We start from the raw sequence: 21,071 nt of genomic DNA, 5'->3' as shown, positions 1-21,071 counted from the left end.
AAAGGGGATTCCCCTAGCAGCTAATCTAGATCTAAGTTTTTGTAGCCTAAGTTCTGTAAACCAAAACTTTGACGTCATACACAAAATAACACGACGAAAAACAAACAGAAGTAGGTACAATATTTAAAGGCATCTCAGGGGATTCCCGTAGCCGCTAATCTAGTTCTTAGCCTTTGTAGCCCAATTTCTGTAAACCAAAACTATGACGTCACTTAAATTTAAACTTGGACATAATCTCGTATAAAAAACAGAAGTTTATTAAAGACATCATGCTGTGAACACCAAGCTGGTAATAGAACTTAGGGGATTCCCCTATCAGCCAAACCTAGTCTGTAACCTAACTTCTGAAAACCGAAACTATGACGTCATACACAAAATCACGTGGACATAAACAAACAGAAATACAATATATTTAAAGGCATCTAGCATCATGTTGTGAACACCAAGCTGGAGACAGTACATCAGAGGGGATTCCCCTAGCTGCTAATCTAGATCTTAATCTTTGTAACCTAGGTTCTGCGGCACTAGCGCTAGAACTAGGGTTAGACCAGAGACGTTCTGCTACAGCTGCTGTACGAGGCCAGACTCGGGTATCTGTGGAAGGTAATAATATAGCTTTTTTAAGCAAAGAGATTATAATAAAAACATGATTAAAAACATTGTAGCAAATTTCTGAATTACTAATTAACCTGACTCACAAAATCCCTGCGAGCATACCCAATCAGACATCTTAGTCTTCTACATTAATTAGTTTGTAAGTTGTAACTTTAGACCCCGTACATAAGAAACGAAATAAATCACAAGCTTCCCAGAACCTTCTAGAACATTCCGCTACTTTAAAACAACAAACTTACCCAAAGCTTGCGAGTCCACATATTCACTCCACATGGCAACTTCACCCCCCAGCACATTGGCTTCCACGGGCAACACATGGGAGTACATTTTCCTCCAATTAGAGTACTTCGTATTGCCCCAGAAGCCATGGTCTAAATACCAAATATCCTTTGGTACTGATACCACTCGGTAGCCCAAGTGGAGTAATTGGGATAGAAGTGAGCTAGATACTGGCTCCCAGACTTCTATTACGTATCTGGAATAAAAAAAAAAATAAAATAATAAAAAAATTTATTGACGTAATAATTATACAGGTCTAGATAATGAATCCTTTGGCTCCCGAACTAGTTTAAATCTGTGTCTCAGGAGCCAGAGACTTCTCCCAATATTAATCATAGTATTATGTCTATAAACTAAACTAAAAGCTCTAAATTAACAAAATTAATGAAGAGGTACGTTAAATTTATACGTAAGCGCATTCGTGTATATAGATGAAAGTGTGCGTGTGTGTGAGTGTGTGTGGGTGGGTGAGTGAGTGTGTGATGATGGAATGGATGAATATAGTGTAGTAGGGAAAATTGGCGCTGAACTGTCAATAGTCACTTTTATTATTATTGGATTTAGAAATATTTATTCTTTACTAGCTTTCCACCCGCGGCATCGCGCCAGTCAAAGAAAAACCCGCATAGTTCCCGTTCCCGTGCGATTTCCGGGATAAAACCTATCCTATGTCCTTTTTCGGGTATCAAAATATCTCTATACCAAATTTCATGCAAATTGGTTCTAATTATAATATCAAAACTATGATTTTGAAAAATAAATAATAGCACTCGAAACGTTTATTTCAAAAGCCAAATATTTCTTGGCATGATTTCTATGAAAACTCTAAACCATCATAGGGTACAGTTACTATACTTGTCTCGAGTAAAACTATATTGTTTACTTAAACGTGTTATCCAATGTATCCCAAAAGTGTATCACACGCAACTTGAATTTTCTGATAAACAAAGAATAAGTATGAACAGGTACCATGGCCAAAATTTCTTGGAAAATAATGTCATCCCAAAGGCTCTCCTTACTCAAATATCTCTGTACCCTATGATTCTTCCTATATATCCCACATTTCATAAATTCTTAGCCTTTTCTTCGGATGTACTTTCTAGAAACTTCTCCTATAGAAAATGTCCTAAAACTCACCTCTCCTTACTCAAATGTCTCTGTATCATATGCATTTCCACATATAAACCATGTTTTATGGTTTCATACCCTATACTTCGCATATAGAAAGAATGATTTCTAGAAACTTCTCCCATATAAAAATGCCCTCACTCACCTCTCCTTACTCAAATATCTCTGTATCCTATGCGCCTGTGTTAGCTCCGAGGACCACAGCATCACGGGCTGCTGACTGCCGCCAAGAGCAGCGATCTCTTCATCCCAAATACTAAGAGCAGTTGAATGGAATTCTGCCCAGAGCTTCATAAAACCTTCCACGTTGGTATCGTAACCTTTGCTTTGCATGTAGGTCACGATTTCTTGGGTCGAGTTCCAGCATTCGAGGAATACCTGGAATTAGTAGTTAAGGAAATTTAATAAAAAAAACCATATTTATTTTTAATACAAGTTGCAGTCAGATTATAGGAATATTAACAAGTTTACGAGAACAAACACTTTTTTTCGGTGTAAACATATTTTGCCAAATTTGCTCCTATTGTACGTATAGGTGAGGTAAAAAGCTCTACCAGTTAGACGATATCATTAATTTCTAACAGTGAAAAAAAAATGCAATAAGAACTCTAAGTGCACTTCCTATCAAGGCTCGTAAAACTTATTTTTATATTTCAACGACAGTGCTTCAAACTCAAAGTTCAAGTTCAAACTGGACATAGAAGAGATAATAATAGGCAACAACGCGATATCCCTAAAAAATTGCCGTACATTGTACTGTACAAATAAAATTAAAACAATCTCACCTCATCCCCTCCCATATGGAAAAGCGCAGGTTTGAGCAAATATTCAGCGATATCCTTATACAGATCTCGTAAAACTTTATACATTTCGGGGTTAGCAGGGTTGAGTTGGCCACAAGGGGGTTGTATGCACAGTGACCGCCATGCTTTTGCATTCACGCATACTGCTAGATCGCCAAAACCATATTCCTGAAAAAAAAAAATAATGGTGAGGTCCTTGTGAGACTAATTAAATAAATAAAAAAATGGTTAAAGGATTTAACTGATAAAGCTCGATTATGTTGATAGATAAGATTAAAATTTAGATAGGTAGAAAAAATATATAATGGAGACAAAAAGGATACTAATATGTGACCAATGAGTTTTATTTCATGTAGCATACTACTTATAACATTTTCCTAAAAACCTTAGAGATACAATAATTAAAATACCACTAAATGCATTATGCAATCCACTGTACAATCCTATCAGATATTATCATGAGAAGCGGTCAACAGACAACACAAAATTTAAATAATTTTACCGTGAATCTTTTAAACATGAACTAAGATAATAATTTAGAATACATATTATTTACCTTTCCCCACTGCCAGCCATTACCAGCGTGAGCTGGAGAATCGATCTCAATAACGACTCTAATTCCACGGATTTGGGCGTAGCTTATCAGCTCTCGAACCTCCTCTGTGGAGTATATCTCATATGCTGAATAGGCACCGTATCTGTATATAGATGAAACTTGAAGCATGTGATACAAATCCAGATGAAGAAAATTTAGGCAAAAATGTATTATAGTTATACCTACCTATATTTTCCAAGTAAATTGTTACTCCATGTATTTAACAATTTACTTTTTGTAGAGATTTAGATTAAGAAACTAGAAAATCATTTGAATGACATAAAAGAGATAAAAAATGATGATGCCTTAATGATGTAAAAGAAAAAGAACCAAATCTTTTATACGTTTAAAGTGTAACATGTTTGTCTAAGACTGTATATAAAACCACTAGTTCAAAAGAAGAAAGCTCTTTAATACAAACCTCGTAAACTGCGGCACCCTCGCTGACTCCAACGGAAAACTATGAGAATCCGTTACATGCCAATGGAAAACATTCATTTTCGTCGCTGCCATCGCGTCCATCATCCTCTTTATATCCTCTAACGGAATGAAGTTTCTAGAAGTATCCAGAAGGAATCCTCTATGAGGATAAACTGGTTTATCCCGGATTTTAGCACCAGATACTAATCTGAGACCACATTTGTAAGTGTCAGTATAGTCTGGCTTGTCTGATGTTACTAGTTGGGTGAAAGTTTCTAGGGCATGCCTAGCTCCGTACACTGTTTCAGCAGATATATGGACGGCTACGTTTGCATCTGCAATTGATAATGGTCATATAAGATTTCCATCTATAGAAAATTTCTGCATTTCTATATGGAACGCGCTTTTGATCCTTTGTCACATGTTTGTCACTTTGTGGATCGGAAATTAATGTTACAATGTTAGAAAAATTTAGAGACATAATGGTAGTTGATTTTAGGTAGTTTTTTCAGGTGTTAGTTTCAATTATTGCTTGTTTTTATCTCGAATTGTATAAATCTTTTTATCTGCCTATCGGAATAGGATTCAGCAATATTTTTTCAGAAATTTCGTAATTAATTATTAATTACCTTTAGATTGAACATCCAGCATATATTTCTCGTCAGTTTGCCAGGTCAGTTGTAGATTAGATGATTTAATAGTAATGTAAACAACAACTGGTGTTGTAACTATTTCAGTAACATTGCCGTTACACTCATCTATTAAGTTTGCTGTTGCTACTTGTGTCATTTTAGCTAATAATTCTCTAGTCTCTACAGGAGCATCGATTAAATCGAATCTGTAAAAGAGAAGTTAATTTGTTAACTTGCTGTTATTTTTTATGCCTGATATGTTTAAATCAACATATTCTTCAAGTCTGTTTGTTGCAAAGATATATTATTTTTAGTAATACCGTATTCTTCGTTTGCGTTACTTGTAGGTATATTTTATGGGTGTAAATTGAAAAATTTCTCGCATCAAAATCATCTTCATTGAAAATAACTTAACTAAGAAAAAATTATGAAATATCTAATGCAATTTCGATTGAAGTAATTTCATTAATCATTGCAAAAAGCATAATAACAACACTACTTAGGAAGGCATTTGAAAAATTTCAATCGCCTTCCTAAAAATCAAGGCAAGTTACAGATCAAGCTATACAAGCAATAAATTCGGATATATATAGTACACACAAACACTCTCTAATGGCACAATCATTATTAGCATATAGCATAAAATATGAAAAAAATTAAAAAAGTTCTAAGAATAAAAAAACTTAATCATAGCAAGCTCATGGTTCTCAATCTCCAATCCTCCTCCTAACATTTTTAATACTAATATTTGATCACTTAAAAAATCATAAATGTCTTAAAATTAGGGAAATACACAATCAATACAAATAGTTAACTCTGTGAACTGACATCGCGACACCTGCTCATTAAAAACGCATTCATTTCATAATTGTTTTACCAAGGCTAAAGTAACAATATAACTAATAGGTTAACTCAAATGTGAAGTAAATGACTAGTCATTGTTTTACCTCTGATTACCGCGTTAATTCAAGTTCTGTTAATAATTTGTCTACGTTATTCGGTAGCGAAAAATTATTTCGCTATTAATAATCGTCTTGATTTTATTTCAGTTTTAGTTTTAATTCTTTTTTTCGTTAAAAATTGGCAACCGTGGCAATGACTATTTTATTAAAACATTACAGGGGGACGAGATATTTTGTATTTTTTTATAAATAAAGGCACGAGTCTACCATGAAAAACGCTGCAAAAATGGTATTTTAAAAATTTAAAAGAGACATAGGCCATAGCTACTGACATAGGTCACTAATATTAGTTTAAAGGCTTATTAGACCACCCAATTTTTAGGGACCCTAACCCTAACTAAGAGTGGTGTAATAAGACTTAGGGAGTTAGTGTCCCGATTTAGGGCGATCGGGTCTGCCCGATCTGCCTAGCTCCCTAAGCGCCCTGCAGATTGGGTAATGTAATAACGTTTAGGGCGGTTAGGGAGCTCAGTTGCCGCGCGACTAGTGCGTGGAGTGGCTGCTTTTGTATGTAAGGTGTCACCAAACTTCCCTACTACAGGTTTATACAACTTAAAAGGGAAGTTCCAAATGTTTGTGATCACACCGCCATGTTAACAAATAAATAAATTGTTTATTTAATTGTTTTAAAACTCAACAAGTGTTCAAATTGTTCTGCACCTACTCTAATTAATTCATTAAAACTCCCGGTTCAAGCACGCTTAGTATTTGCATATTTCAAAGCTTTTCACATAACCGCAAATACTCTTTCACCCAGATCTTTCTCTTCTTTTTTTAATATTTGTTATTGCGTCAACGGTTGCCACTGCTACAGCAACTTTTTGAAGTTTCGATACTAACGGCGGCATAATGTAAAATGCAACAATACGTTTATCTCTCTAGACATTCGTGTATAAACTGAGTTAGGGCCCAATTCGCAGAGAAGTGTAATAAGCGCCACACTAACTAGTGAACACGCCCACCCTAGATGCAGGGCCCTTCATATCGGGTAGTGTAATAAGCCTTTTATGCTATGTACCTGTATAAGTACAATTCGTGACTACATGTGACCATATCCATATCGCTTAATTTGTTTCTATCAAACCGCTTTTCCCTGGTAAAACAGCTAATTTATTTTTTATCGATGCTTACATGGCGTGTTTATCTAATCATCGTTTGACGCGCGGACGCCTTCTAATTACAGTGTAAGTATACCTATCTACTTAAAAAACATAAGAGACGAAATACGATAATTATTTCTTTTACATGTAATTTTAATTTCATCTTTTAAAAGGAAGAGCCTTTTAAGATCATTTAGGAATATGCTTTCTGGGAACAATTCTAAAGAATAACATCCATATATTCTCTCGAAATGTTATGTTATTTAGACGGGGCTTAGAAACAATAGTTGTAGATAGTCATAATGCCTTTTATAATAGAAAAATAAAAGTACATTTTTATCTCCATACATTGAATACCTAACGTCACTCTACCAAATCCAGTCCCTGGTTATTCGGTTATAATACCGCTAATTGTACGAGTATTATGCGCGTACGTTAACCTACTAGAGAATTTATTTTCTAATATAATAAGCAAATAGTCAATACAATATTGAACACCGTTCGTTGACCCTAAGCTACTCATAAGTCAGTGTAATATAATATGCTGCGAAACGTGCAACTATCACATTTCCTTGAAGGAAGTTTTATTAAAGTGTACTTAATACTGATATTTATACTAGCGGTCCGCCCCGGCTTCGCCCGTGGTACCTACATGTTTAAACTATCCTATCTCTCAAGTTGGATCGAACTGCACATGGTGTGCGAATTTGATTCTATTCGGTTAAGTAGTTTAGGAGTCCATTGAGGACAAACATATTTGTGACACGAGATTTATATATATTAATAAGATTGGTAGAAAAGTCACAGATATTAGTTTTAACCTATTGTTCTTCAAAGTATAATTTTTAAGAATATTACAGACATCGACATGATAGACTGGGGTAGAAGCCTTTGAAAATAATGAAAAGATAAAAAAAATCGCAGTCGGATGAAACCCATTAGAAAAGGAGGGGAATATGATAAAAATGTAAGGAAAAATAAATTACGGTCAATCCGAGTTCGGGAAGCGGGAGGGGGGAGCTTTTAAGAGAAAAAAATGGTTTCTCTCGATTTCCGACAAAACTACAAGTCCCATAGAAAAAAGTTCAATGGCAAAGTTGTAGGTAATTAAAAGTTCTACAACTTTTGTATTCACAATTTTTTCACATAACCTAAAAATTTAGGTGAAAAATTCAAAAAACCAAGTTTTTGGTCTTTTATTTCTATCTACTTCAAAATTTATTTTTTTTCTACGAAATTTGGTGAAAACTTACTTTATTATGTCCCAAATACACTGTAATTTATGAGAAGTGTGCCTGATTTAGTAAAAGCTAATTTTCAGACTGTTTGTTTGCATTTTCTGAGAACATTTACTATGGTGGTGTTTATTTTTTTTACACCATATGAAAGTAGAGAATGAATGAATAAAAGGCACCCCAAGTTTTTGAAAAAAGCTGATATTTTGACGGGTGACTTTTCGATTGAAAATTAGGTTGTTTTTTTGGTATTAATTCAAAATAAGGCGAAAAAATAAATATTTTCAATCAAATAAATTACAGTGTATTTGGGACATAATAAAGTAAGTTTCCACCAAATTTCGTAGAAAAAAAATAAATTTTGAAGTAGATAGAAATAAAAGACCAAAATCTTGGTTTTTTGAATTTTTCACCTAAATTTTTAGGTTATGTGAAAAAATTGTGAATACAAAAGTTGTAGAACTTTTAATTACCTACCACTTTGCCATTGAACTTTTTTCTATAGGACTTGTAGTTTTGTCGAAAATCGAGAGAAACCATTTTTTTCTCTTAAAAGCTCCCCCCTCCCGCTTCCCGAACTCGGATTGACCGTAATTTATTTTTCCTTACATTTTTATCATATTCCCCTCCTTTTCTAATGGGTTTCATCCGACTGCGATTTTTTTTTGTTTCAAAAATTATCTACTCTAGTCTATGACAGTACAATACAAATTCATTTTTGTTCTAAAATCTATTACATCATTGATTTGATATTATAGTTTTATTCACCTTTACTCTATATGGGTAAACTGCTTTTATCTGAATTAAGTGTGGGCGGCGGTTAGTTGGAACCAATTTTATTTGGTACATATTATTCTCAATATATTGCGCTGATTATTCGTTTCCTATGTGCGATTTTACAAAAGAATTCGCTACACTGCAATACTGTTGTTAGGTATATTTAAATACTAGCTGCTCCGCGCGGTTTCACCCCCGTGGCTCCACTCCTGTTGGTCGTAGCGTAATGATATATGTATAGCCTATAACCTTCCTCGATAAATGGGCTATCTAACAGCGAAAGAATTTTTCAAATCGGACCAGTAGTTCCCGAGATTAGCGCGTTCAAACAAACAAACAAACAAACAAACTCTTCAGCTTTATAATACATATTAGTATAGATGTTTGAGGGTACTTCATACTTATAAATTTCATAGAAGTGAAAATTAAGAAAATAGGTTAAAAGGGATAAAATCATACTTCATCAAACCTAGAGAAAAATAATAATGCAAATCGACTATAATATAAATACAAATGTAATACAAATGTAATGTATATATTTAAACGTAGGTAGTAAAATTGTGAACGCGCTGTAAATAAGCTGAGAACAACAGACGCCTATATATTTTATTTTTATTTACTACGTCTACACAAAAGATCACGTCGCATATCGACTACTAAAGTTATTTATACCTAGTGGTTATTTGCTAAATTTATCGTAGTCTCAGAAGCGGTTGGATGGTGCCCAAAAAATAAAAAGATTTATAAGCGAGCCCTTTCCAAAGTAGAGTCGGATAAGGATCGGTGCACACTTGGCCAATTTGTTCAGTGACTTGGCGTTCAATGACCGATGTAAGGGTTGTCTATTACTAATAAAAAAGTAAATACAATCAATCACGATAGAAAATGTTATTGTGAGACTTTCATATTGCCTCATTTCATTGATTTTAGAATTATTTGACTTGTTTTTACATTGATGTATAAAATTGGGTATGTTATCAGTTATCAATAATCATAAAGGCCATAAGTGGTTAGCTTATCTGCATTTTTACATTTTATCCAGATATATCTAAAAATCAATAAATATAATATCACGATATCACAACTTTGATAAATAGAAAAAAGTACAATTAACAAGGATAAAATAGAATGTACCTAACATTACCGCCCTTTGATATTTCTCTATTAACCCTAACAATTAAAGCATATTTTAGTTATAGAAGAAAAAGCGAATAAAAAAAAGATTTCGACGCATGAAGAACCTCCTCCTTTTTTAAAAAATCAATTGCAAAGTGGTTATGTATATAGAAAGTAAAAGCAAAATAAATTCGTGTTTTCGATCAACATTCTTGTAGGGTGTTCCCGTATAAGCTTTAACTATAGCCCGTATAAAATCCTAAAGAAATAGGTATGTTTATTATAAAAATTATTCCATACATAGTATATTAATATCCTTTATTGGCTGAAAACATATTATTATAGTTCCGCGAAAAAGTGCTCTTAGATTAAAAGTGAACAAACTTATTCACTCAGTAATTAAAACTATTTCCATTTTCAATGTCATCTTCTTAGAAGATATATATACAAAGGATAAAATTGCTAAATAATAGTTATAGGAAATCATCTAAGTATGAAAAAAAAACACAGTCACGATTTGCAATCAGATATCACTGCGAAATGCAACTTATATAATATATTCTGGTTTAACTAAATCACAAGGCCATAAATATCAATGCACTGTATCGTATATCAATTAAATAGACACACTATAAATTGTAGCAAGCATTTATAAATACACGAGATATCGTCATCTGCGATATGTCGTCGTGAGTGACGCAGCTACCGTCACCATGCTTACTAAAATAGACAGACGGACAGGAGACAGTCTACTATGACTAGAAGTTGCGTATTATTTTGAACATCTCCTGTGGAAGAAATGATTTTCTAGGCAGTACAATCTATGATTTTCAAAACTTCTTGGTTAAATTCGAACAGGCGAAACCAACACACTGAATATTATGTTGTTACAATTTGCACCATTTTGTTGTAAAATTGACTTCGATGTGAAAAGCTTTAAATCGAAAATATCAAATAACCTTTGATAATTGGCGTATTTTCCTTGTTTTCGAATCGCGATTTGTTTTTCTAATAAAAAAAAACACCTAATTAGGTACCTACCTCACCAAACCCATTGTTGTGAGTAGGTACTTCGAGCTGTATGGAAAATTTATTTTAGACAACCTTATTATGTTCAAAATGTTTTATCTATCTATATGATTAGTATAAAAATAACATGAATTACTCTACACCGGCTGTGCCCAGAGCATCATTTATTGTTTATTTTTTTAAGTTTTATTATATATCCCAGTGGAGAAGAATCCAAATAACCAAAAATAATTAAAATCCATTGAGCCGATCTTGAGTTATAAGTTCTAGAGTAATTATCACCACTTTTTTATAATAAACTGATCATTAATAGATTTTTATATTTATGAATTAATAATATGGTTTAAAATGTGTTCAGTGGTATATAATTTGTTCAATTAAACTGATGAGTTGACGAGTGACCGGTAGCGAATAGTGATTATAGAAGCTATCATGTAAATAAATTATGTTTTTACAATCACGCTATGTTATTATCTTTCGCTTCCTCCTGCAATAATCTGCTGCAGCCTAGAAACATTATTATTTTATAGACCTACGAGTACAATGTAATGTGTGCTCATATTCCTTTATGTAACAGCTTTTTGGTATTTATATAAACAAAAATATATTTTAATTTGCAAAAATAATTTTATGGTATGTAGTAAAATGTTATCTACATAAACAATGCTCTATTTAGTTCCAGTTCAGAATTCCATTAAATACCTTTAAACGGCTACACCATTTGAATACAATAGTAACTAGGTCTGCGAATCTTGTAAGTGTATATGTAATGTATGATGTAATATTATTATATTACATCTAAATAATAATTTAAAAGACAATAATAAGGTAAACTATTACATACATACTAGTAGGAATATAAATATTGGCAGCAAATTTAACAATAGTCCAAGTTTTTAATTCTTTGGTTGATGATATCAGACATGGACTCTATATAGAAAACCTCTTCTTCATTACCATACCGCTGTAGATAAGCATTCGCTCTTTATTTCAGTACTTACATTTTCTAGAATTTCGTAAGCCCTACCTGATAACTTTCCTGCCGGTATTCGATCGTTTTAACCCAGATCAAAAATAGAAAGTACCGTATATTCTTGGAATACTACAATACTATAAACATAAACTGGCTTGAACTATTTCTAAACGTAATTGAAAGCTCCGATTTATTGGTTTTTAATGTTACTAACACTATCGTTTGGTTTCTTTTATGTGCAAAGACGTGTTTTCACTTTTCAATATACAGTAGCACCTCTATAAGTCGAATATCAAGGGAGACGCCAAAAAATTCGAGTTATAGAGTTTTCAACTTATGGAGAATTTCGACTTAGGCGGATTTTGATTCGACATATAGAGTTTGAGGTTTATTCTTATAAATTTTGACTTAGAGAGGTAAAATAAATTAAAATTCAACTTGCAGAGGTCACAAACATGTTTTTATTTATTATAAATCAACATTATTTCAAATCATTTTAAAATAAAAAATATGGCTTTAAAAGTTCTCTAGCATTTTATAATCTATAAAGAGCAGAAAATTGTTCTTTTTCAAAGATACTGGTTTGCTTTATAAAATTTCGTAAGGTATTCAATGCGGTTCTTGCCTCTTTAATGGAAACCCATAGAGCGCATGTACTATTCACATCTTCTATGTCATCTTAATCATTAGTATCGGTTTTCTGAGCTACTGAATCGATAATTTCGTCATCAGATACTTAACGCAAACACGTGTTTCGTGAGTCATAAATTAATATACGTAATTATCGTATACTCCTAAAATGTTTTCTAAGAAACAATAGTGTACTTGCACTGTAGGCAAATTCTTAAAGTCGGTAACTTATTTTTGTTCGAACAATAGAGGTAATAAATTCCAAATCATCAAGTTATAAAGGTTGTAAAATAAAACGTTGCTATGTTCGATATACAGAGGTCAAATTTGATTTTTCGAGGTATAGAGTGAAAATATGTACCAAAATGGCTTGGAGGGACTTGGTGATTATTTCGACTAACAGAGGGACAAAATTTCAAGTAATAGAGGGTTTCGGGTTTGAAGGGAAGGGAACAAAAGACATTTTTTCGAGATTTGGAGGTTTTTGACTTATCGAGGTTCGACTTAACGAGGTGCTACTGTATTATTTCATGTTTATGATTCTGTTATATGTATTCCTATCACCTTTATGGTTCTGTTATATTTCTATATAAAATATATTATGAGGATATACTTTAGTGCATATACAATTTAATTATAGCCAATTTTATAGTAACGCAGATAAGTACTCTAAAATTAGGCCAAGCTTCCAGGAACGTACGTTGTTATCTTAAAGGTTTTTGAACGTGTTTATGTAGTATTCACAAAAATATTCATATTTTACAAAATATCTCAGTGTCGTCATGTTATGTTACAATAAAATTTTCTCATAAATTCAATTGAAATGTTGTACATTTCCTGCTTCATGTTCGAATCTGGTGTTTTGAGTAAAAAGAGTAGCGTAGTGTGTAAATCAACTTTAATAATGTATAAAGCTCTTTGTAATTACATCTTGATATCTATTACGGCGTGATTAATCATCGTGCAAGTACCTATGTAATAAATAAGTGCAAAATAGATGGTGCAAAATCAATTAGTCATTTCTTTTTATAGTTATTAGTTTAAGCGTTTCTGAATATTAATAGTTATTGATAATAACACACAAAACGCAATAAAAATAGTTTTAATGGTAGGTAGGTACTTCGTGTTTGGTTTCCATAAACCAGATTTTAATACTGGAGTTTCATTTTATTCAAGTTTTTAAAGGATTCCAAAGGTCAAATAAACAATAATAAAGACTCGATTTGTAGTAAACAGTCTCTTTCACTAGAAGAAAGGCTCATGCAAATTAACCTAGAAACCTCTATGCATAATCAGTTTGCCATCGCTGGCCTTATTCCTTGATGTCGGTTAATACAGTATTTATATTTTGTGGTCGGAAACTTCAATGATTTTATTATTTCAATAAAAATTATCGCCTGACTGATTGGCAGATTACGTTAATTGGTAAATAGTGATAAAGAAGTTTATCGCACTCACTTCTTATGATAAAAATCTTGAACTTCCTGTAAATCATGATACGACGGATTATACAAAAATTAGTTATAGGTACCATAGATACCCATTCACTGACTCATTGATATGAAGAACGCAATTGTACCCTTCAAAATGTATTCTCAAATCTTATAAGTTATCCTTATCTACCTTGTAAAATTCTTCAAAATGTATTGTCAAATCTTAGTTATCCTTACCTACCTTGTATACCTACCTTAACCATATATCTTGCGTACCTTTACCATTTGTTAATGCATTTTAACCTTAGCTAGAGCGGTTAGCTACTATATTATGTATTCTGTGCCTTAGCTACCTACGGCCTACCTTCCGTGCCTTAACAATTACTTATATTTCGTACTCACCTTAAATAATTAGGATGTATTTTAACAGTCTGCATGCTCAACGCGGCTGTACCAGGCTTCGGCCATATTCCGCCAAACCTGCCACATACTGTACGGCAAAGGTCCAAGCTTTCATACACTGTGCCGGTCACATTACTGAGCGTGGGTTGAGGTGATTGGGACCGTTGACAACCTTCGTCTGGCACGCATTTATATGTCCATGATGGCCTGGAAATTATTAAATGTCTTAGTCTAGTATTTAGGTACATTAGTAATTGTTGATGAATATTTTCGCAAGGATTTTTACCAAGATGGAAAGATAGCAGCCCTTAGCAGAAGATCGATGTACCTAATCATGTAAGCACATTATTTTCAAAGCGCTGTTTAGGTTATAGGTGTAGAGACACTTCCCTGACTCTAGATTAATTTTCGTACAGCCTAATAAAGACTAATATTTATTCATATTCCCTAATTCTAAGGTATTATTGAAGTTACTCATTAATGTCGACGCCTTTCCTTACTTTTCACAAAAATAGCGTTAATAGACCACAAATCTAGAGCATGTACATATTTTGCTTATTAAGTTTTCGTAAATTTTGCTCACGATACAGTTAATTCAGTAATTTATTACAGTTGCCAGCAATTTCTGTTCAATCAGCCTCCCTAGACAAGTGGCTTTCTATTAGCGTAAAGTTCAATAGAATAGATTATGAATGTATGAGATTGACGTTTGATTACGACGACGACGACGATTGATTACGCCAATCTCATACATTCATATTCTATTCTATTGAACTTTACGCTAATAGAAAGCCACTTGTCTAGGGAGGCTGGTCAGTAGTACACTAGAACCTACTTATAAATTAGTAACGTAACGCAGTAATTGTTACAAACCGAACCTGTGAACGCTCATTATCTCACATTAACAAACAAAACCACAGTTAGAATGAGCAGTTCAACAATGCAAGTCTAAATAATGAATATTCATATCTATTAAACAGTTAGACTTACTCATATACAGATGGTGTAGGACTGCTAGAGTTATCGTTACAGCTTACAAGATGCACGAATAGCACTAGGAAAACTATCCTGTGCCTCGCCATTGTGATTTACCTGAAAAAAGCAATAGAATTAAAATATGTAGTATTATGGTAGGTGAGGAGCAATAATGAACCAGGGGGTTACTTCTAAACTGGAGATAATACAGCTTTATGATATAGTAGGTAAGCAGGCATTTCTAGAAAATCATTTAAATAAGGCGTTATATTTGCCAAAATATGTATGTACCTGATTGAATAAATCAAAAACATCATAGTTGAACCAGGTAATAAAATGAGTAAGTACCTATGTAGAGTGCTATATTATAAAATAGAGTCAGTGCCAATTTATTAAAATATGTAACTGTAAACTGTACGGTACTATGATATAATTACATATATATTGTGGATAAAGTGGATGCAACTTTCCATATTGCCTTAACTTTCCGTATTTTTTAAATTTACTCAAACTTTTTAATTGTAACTGACTCCAAAAAGACGATGTTCCATGGTCTACTGTTTTTTTTTTTTTAATTCATATCATTGTATTTTTTTATCTAGGTATAAGTGTTTAAACTCGAAAGTCATCTTGAGTTTTTGTATAAAAACAATGGCGATAAAAACTGATGACAAGACACTATTTATTATTCCAGTTAATTCTATGCTTTTAGTATAGCTTGTTATTTACTTTGGATATTAAAGAGTGGAAAGTAAATAAATCACGCACACTACCAAGGGGCAAGGAACAACAATAAAGTATCAGAAATTAATAAGCACACATACACATTCGATTATGTGTAATTTTTAGATCAAAGCCGGGAAACATGGATAGGCAAATGCAAATATCCAACAAGACAGACAAGCCTGCAGTCTTTGACCTAAGTAGTCAGCCTTTTATAGCAAGTAAAATGGCTTGAACATTCTTTATTCTCGATTTGTTCTAAATGTACGCAAGTTTACTATGTGATAAAAAAGCTTGCATGATTTTTTATTTTTATGCATGGGTTGAAGATTGTAAAATTGCATCTCTATAGTTTGATTCATAATACATATATAATTATAAATAAATACTTGCATAAGTACTTGTAGATCGAATCGTTATGATAATATTTTATTGTTTTTGTATTTCATGGATTTGCATCGAATACAAAACAAACAAAACTATACAATTACACACAGATAATATTTGATTAATTAAATTTATAAAGAGATATTTTAAAATAATTTCTCTGTTGAGATGTAACTATATTCGTAGATGAACAATGTTAATATTATCATCATATTATTATCTAGAAAAAATATTAATTAATAATTATAATCACGATCACGAGTGGATTTCCTTGTAAGCAATTAATTAAGATAATGTAGATATTAAAAATTCAAACTGACGCGAACTTTTAAATGTGAGTTAATTTAAAAATAATGTTATTGTTTCATCAATACGTGGACTTCACAAGAACAATAGTTTGTGGGTTTTAACCGTTATCTGAAACATAATTATGTATTTAGATATTCGTCTTCCAGTTGAAGAATCCATAACAACAGCCTCTTACCTCTGTATTAATTGTACATCTTTGAATAAATACAGAGGTAACAAAATCGAATTGGTGTCTTGACTATGCGCTCACATACTCGTGCGCTCGTATGCAATGCATAGTCATAAACGATGCATTGCGTGCTAACGGGGCCCGATGTTATCAGCGATGTTGCCATTATCGGAACTTCACACCGCGACTTCCGCACGCCACGGTTCCGTTGTCACACGCATCTATTTAAAAACCTATTACCACAGAATATAAATGAACGTTACTGTCTAATGACAGCTATCAATCGTTCACGCGCCATTTTTTGTTTGAATTTTTTATGAAAGTGAAAACGTATATTTTAATAATAATTATAGAACGTTTTACTTTAATTGAATTAATAGTGTAATTATTAGTAGGTAATGAGAATACATGACATGAATTACAAATATTTTTTTTTTATTATATGCGTTTCTGTTCCTTTCATCAGTCTTGAAATAAGTATAACTATATGCCTAGATTCCTAAAATATATTACACTAGCTTCCGCCCACGACTTTGTACGTGCATCCCCGTTTTTCCCTGTTCCCGCGAGAATTTCGGGAAATCCTTTCTTAGCGGATGCCTACGCTACGTCCTAACTCCTAACTATCTACCTGCATGCCAAATTTCAGCCCGATACGTCCAGTGGTTTGGGCTGTGCGTTGATAGATCACTATATCGGTCACCTTTGAGTTTTCTATATATAGATAATTAGATATATAAAGACATTCTAAAATCTAATTGCAAAAATACCTTCTTTTTTATAGTGGGGAAATCTTCCAAAGATACCCACTGCCCCCGGGGAAGGAGCCGTGGGTTATGTCGGATTCTTACCGATTAAAACCCCACTGTGTTCCGTCGAGCCGCTTTAATGATGGGGCCGTGGGTATTGGTTGGAATTCTTCCGCGACAATTGCAAAAATACCTAAGGTAAATTCAGTAGAAGCGGCTATAAAGTTTTCTTGTGTCATTAGTGAACATTTAATAAGAAACTCAAGGAATTCAATAGAAACTCAAGTTCCCATAGCCATCAAAATCGTGTCGGAAAAACTAGCGGCTGTAATATTATGTCATAGCATCAAAGTTGCTTGATAACTTGTTTTATAGGTCTCGTTGTTAACTGATTGTTCGATTACTGATAATTATCACTAATTATGCTAGTATTAAAATCGTATAAGGTCATCATGTATTATGGTGTTGTAAATGTAATCATGTTATTATACGAGTATTCTTCTTTCTTGCTATAAAGAAGTGAATCTTATGTAATACGTAGGTAACTAAACACAATTATTAATGCTAGTCATTCGTTTTATTTATGTCCTGATGTGGAGTTATTATATAGATATATTTTCAATTACCTACTGAGATTGTGTATACTAGAATTGAAATTCTGACTTAGATGTATTACCTACTAACTGATAAAATCTTAACATGGCTAATTACTAATAAGAAATAGAACATTAACAGCGAACAAGGAAAATTTGGCATGACGTGTTTTAATAGATAACGTCATTATAATACATAATATAGGGATTATTCCTTTACAAGATTTTTTTAAACCTTACTATAAGCACATAATAATAATTACCTACCTACTATGTAGTAGCTATAAGAAACTAACTAAATAACTGAAACGTTCTCTAATTTCTTGGAAAATTATAGGGAAATGTTTCCATGTATCCCCGAATTTTTCATTTCGTATAAACATCGTATCGTACTTAACTTATACTAAAACAATTCGTACCTACCTAGTTAGACGTTACTTTATACTTTGTGAAAAATATAAAAAAAATATATATGTATATATATATATCTTTTAGGTAACTAGGTAGGTAGATAATTATTTCTGTCGTAAAAAAGTTAAATTGATTGAAATAAAACCATATAAAGTATCTACCTACTATATTGTTGAGTACCTAATAAAGTTTATTTTTATATATATTTTCAATAGAATTGTTCGAAACACGTTTTATGTAATTTTTTTGCTTTGTAACCTTGGTGTTTGTAATTGTCAGAATTTTTTAAATTTATTTTTAAATTGAATAATATATTGTTCGGTTTCATCAAAATTCAAAATTATAAAAAATAAAATACTTAAGTATTTATACGATGCAATTTTATTTTCAGTGAAATAGAAAATTTTGAGTGTTTCAAAAAAAATCAAGAATAATTAAAATAAATCGTGATACTTAAATATAATCTACAATAATTAATAATCTTGTTTGCAATAATTATTTATAAATAACTTTTACTAGATAGCTGACTAATGAATAAATATAAAATAATACTTACAAGAATCAGCTAAAATCGGACACGAGATTTATTCGATATTTTTCTAGCACACAAGTCACACAACTATCACTTTATTATCTGCTCATTATAAACACGCGAACTTTATTATTTCCAAATTATTAAAACTTCGTCCAGACCAAAACTAGGTTTATTTTCATAACAAAGTTGCGACGGGATATCGTCTTTATTATTCGTTTTTGAAACAAGGCGGGAGAACAAACCGCAGGACTGGTTTGTAGTTGAAAATGTTTTATTTTTTTCACGAAATGCAGCCGCGTGTGCTTGCAGTCCGAAGTTCACTTATGTTATGGCCCGGCAATCAGCACGGTTCGTTTTATGTAGGTGATTTTGTTATTGTTTAGTGAATACAACCGCTTAGACCACATTATCACAGTTTTGATAAAGGCGCGCACGCTTGCGGATGGCGCGAACCGCTCTGATTGGACGACTGATTGATGAAGTGAATGATACAGGGATACTGCAACTACGCTTTTGGCGGGAGGCTGGGATTTAATTAATGGATTTATTTATTTACACCTAGCAATGTTTAATAATAACACATTTGACATTGCTGTGAATAATATAGGTTGAAATGTTTAATTCTTCTACTGTCTTTTGTACTAGTAGTTGTGTATATTATTTGAATAATATTCGTTTCACTGTACCTAAAAAAAACAACAGCTGGGCTTAGTACAATCACAATGATCGAGACAATTAATTTTATAGTGTCAATTACACGCTGCAAGGAGAGCTAATTAAACGAGCAATTATAGCTGTACTTAGGGATTTAAAATGTTCTTTATATCCAGCATTTCTTTAATGGGCTCAAATGATTATAGGGTCAAAATCAATTGCTCAAAATCATAATATTAACTATTCAGTTTCATTTGTTAAATTATTCTTCAAATGAACTTTGTATATTAGGTAACAATGATGACTATTCCGATTCCTGATTTATCCATGAATAAATATTACGAAGTCGTTTAGGTCAATTAATGCGAAGGTACCTACTCTGTAATGTAGGTACCTCAATGTAAGTTCGATTTTATTAATAGGCATATACACGAATAACCCTTCAATGACGTCAATACTGATGTAGCCAAAACCGTTCCGAGATTATACAAACGAGCCACTTCACCCACACTTTCGAAATAGTGTCGTAGCAAGATTTAAAAACACAATAATATCATAATTTAAAAATAAATGCCTGTTTTCAGGCCAATGCCCTATTGTAGAGAAAAAAATAGAGACTAGTGTTTGAATTTCGAAGTTTCGACTCAATTGTGCCACAGATTGTGCGGACCAAAATATATTTTAAAATAAGGAATCTAACTATTTTATTTAAGGGTGTCATGATATACTATCAATTTGATAAATACAATAGGTATCTTATTTAGGAATAGTTATAATAGGTCAATTTAGTAACTTCAATTATTTTTATTGGTGTAGGTACCTAACTACCTATTAAATAGGTAGGTCGACAAATTATTAATGAGAGAGACAATATTTTGATGTAAATAACAAACAAACAAATAACAAACAAGGTAAATAACAATTCACAGTCATATGTTATATCGATTACATGACGTACAGCAATGTAAGTAAAACTCATTAACAATATAATTATTTTTAGCCATATTTGACGACAAAACACTATTTTGCATACAGATAAAGTATAAACAAAGGTACTTACATTGACTGTGTTAACAAACCTCGAAGTGGCGCCGCTGCAATCCCGTTAGTTGCATTGTAGGAAGATTAACGACTCACGGTATTTGAACTTTTGTCATTTTTAATCTATGTAGCGTACACAAAGCGTACACAAATTCAAACAAAATGTAAGACTGGCGTTAACTGAGGCAATACGTAAGTACGTAACTAATCAATCTTCTGTGATCGTCCTATAGCTATAGATAAAACCGAAATTATCTTTTGGACGCCTGTAATTTACGACGTTATAGGTTATTACTTGAGCATTTTATTTCAAGAATTTGTAGATACGAATTATATTTCATGAATTTGTAGAGCCTTAATAAAATACTCCTTTAGTTTTAAAATATAAATTATTAC

The 21,071-nt window shown here is 32.5% G+C and overlaps 1 protein-coding gene across 1 annotated transcript; it reads right to left on the bottom strand.

Annotated features, from left to right (window-relative positions):
- Positions 1–291: 291 nt before the first annotated feature.
- Positions 292–19,446, bottom strand: Hexo2 (beta-hexosaminidase 2). Its single transcript, XM_090107874.1, has 10 exons — positions 19,002–19,446; positions 15,120–15,221; positions 14,130–14,336; positions 4,470–4,678; positions 3,842–4,175; positions 3,382–3,523; positions 2,808–2,993; positions 2,168–2,400; positions 855–1,090; positions 292–594 (listed from the first exon to the last, which is right to left on the bottom strand). Exons 2-10 carry the CDS (start codon positions 15,209–15,211, stop codon positions 413–415), a joined length of 1,821 nt encoding a protein of 606 aa, XP_089964000.1. The 5' UTR covers positions 15,212–15,221; positions 19,002–19,446; the 3' UTR covers positions 292–412.
- Between the last annotated feature and the right edge of the window lie 1,625 nt (positions 19,447–21,071).

This window comes from Colias eurytheme, chromosome 12, assembly GCF_061535395.1.
Source record: "Colias eurytheme isolate Ceu_HAF_F1 chromosome 12, ilColEury1 Martin Lab GWU primary, whole genome shotgun sequence".
Lineage (NCBI taxonomy): Eukaryota > Metazoa > Arthropoda > Insecta > Lepidoptera > Pieridae > Colias > Colias eurytheme.
This window is presented reverse-complemented; position numbering and strand designations above follow the sequence as displayed.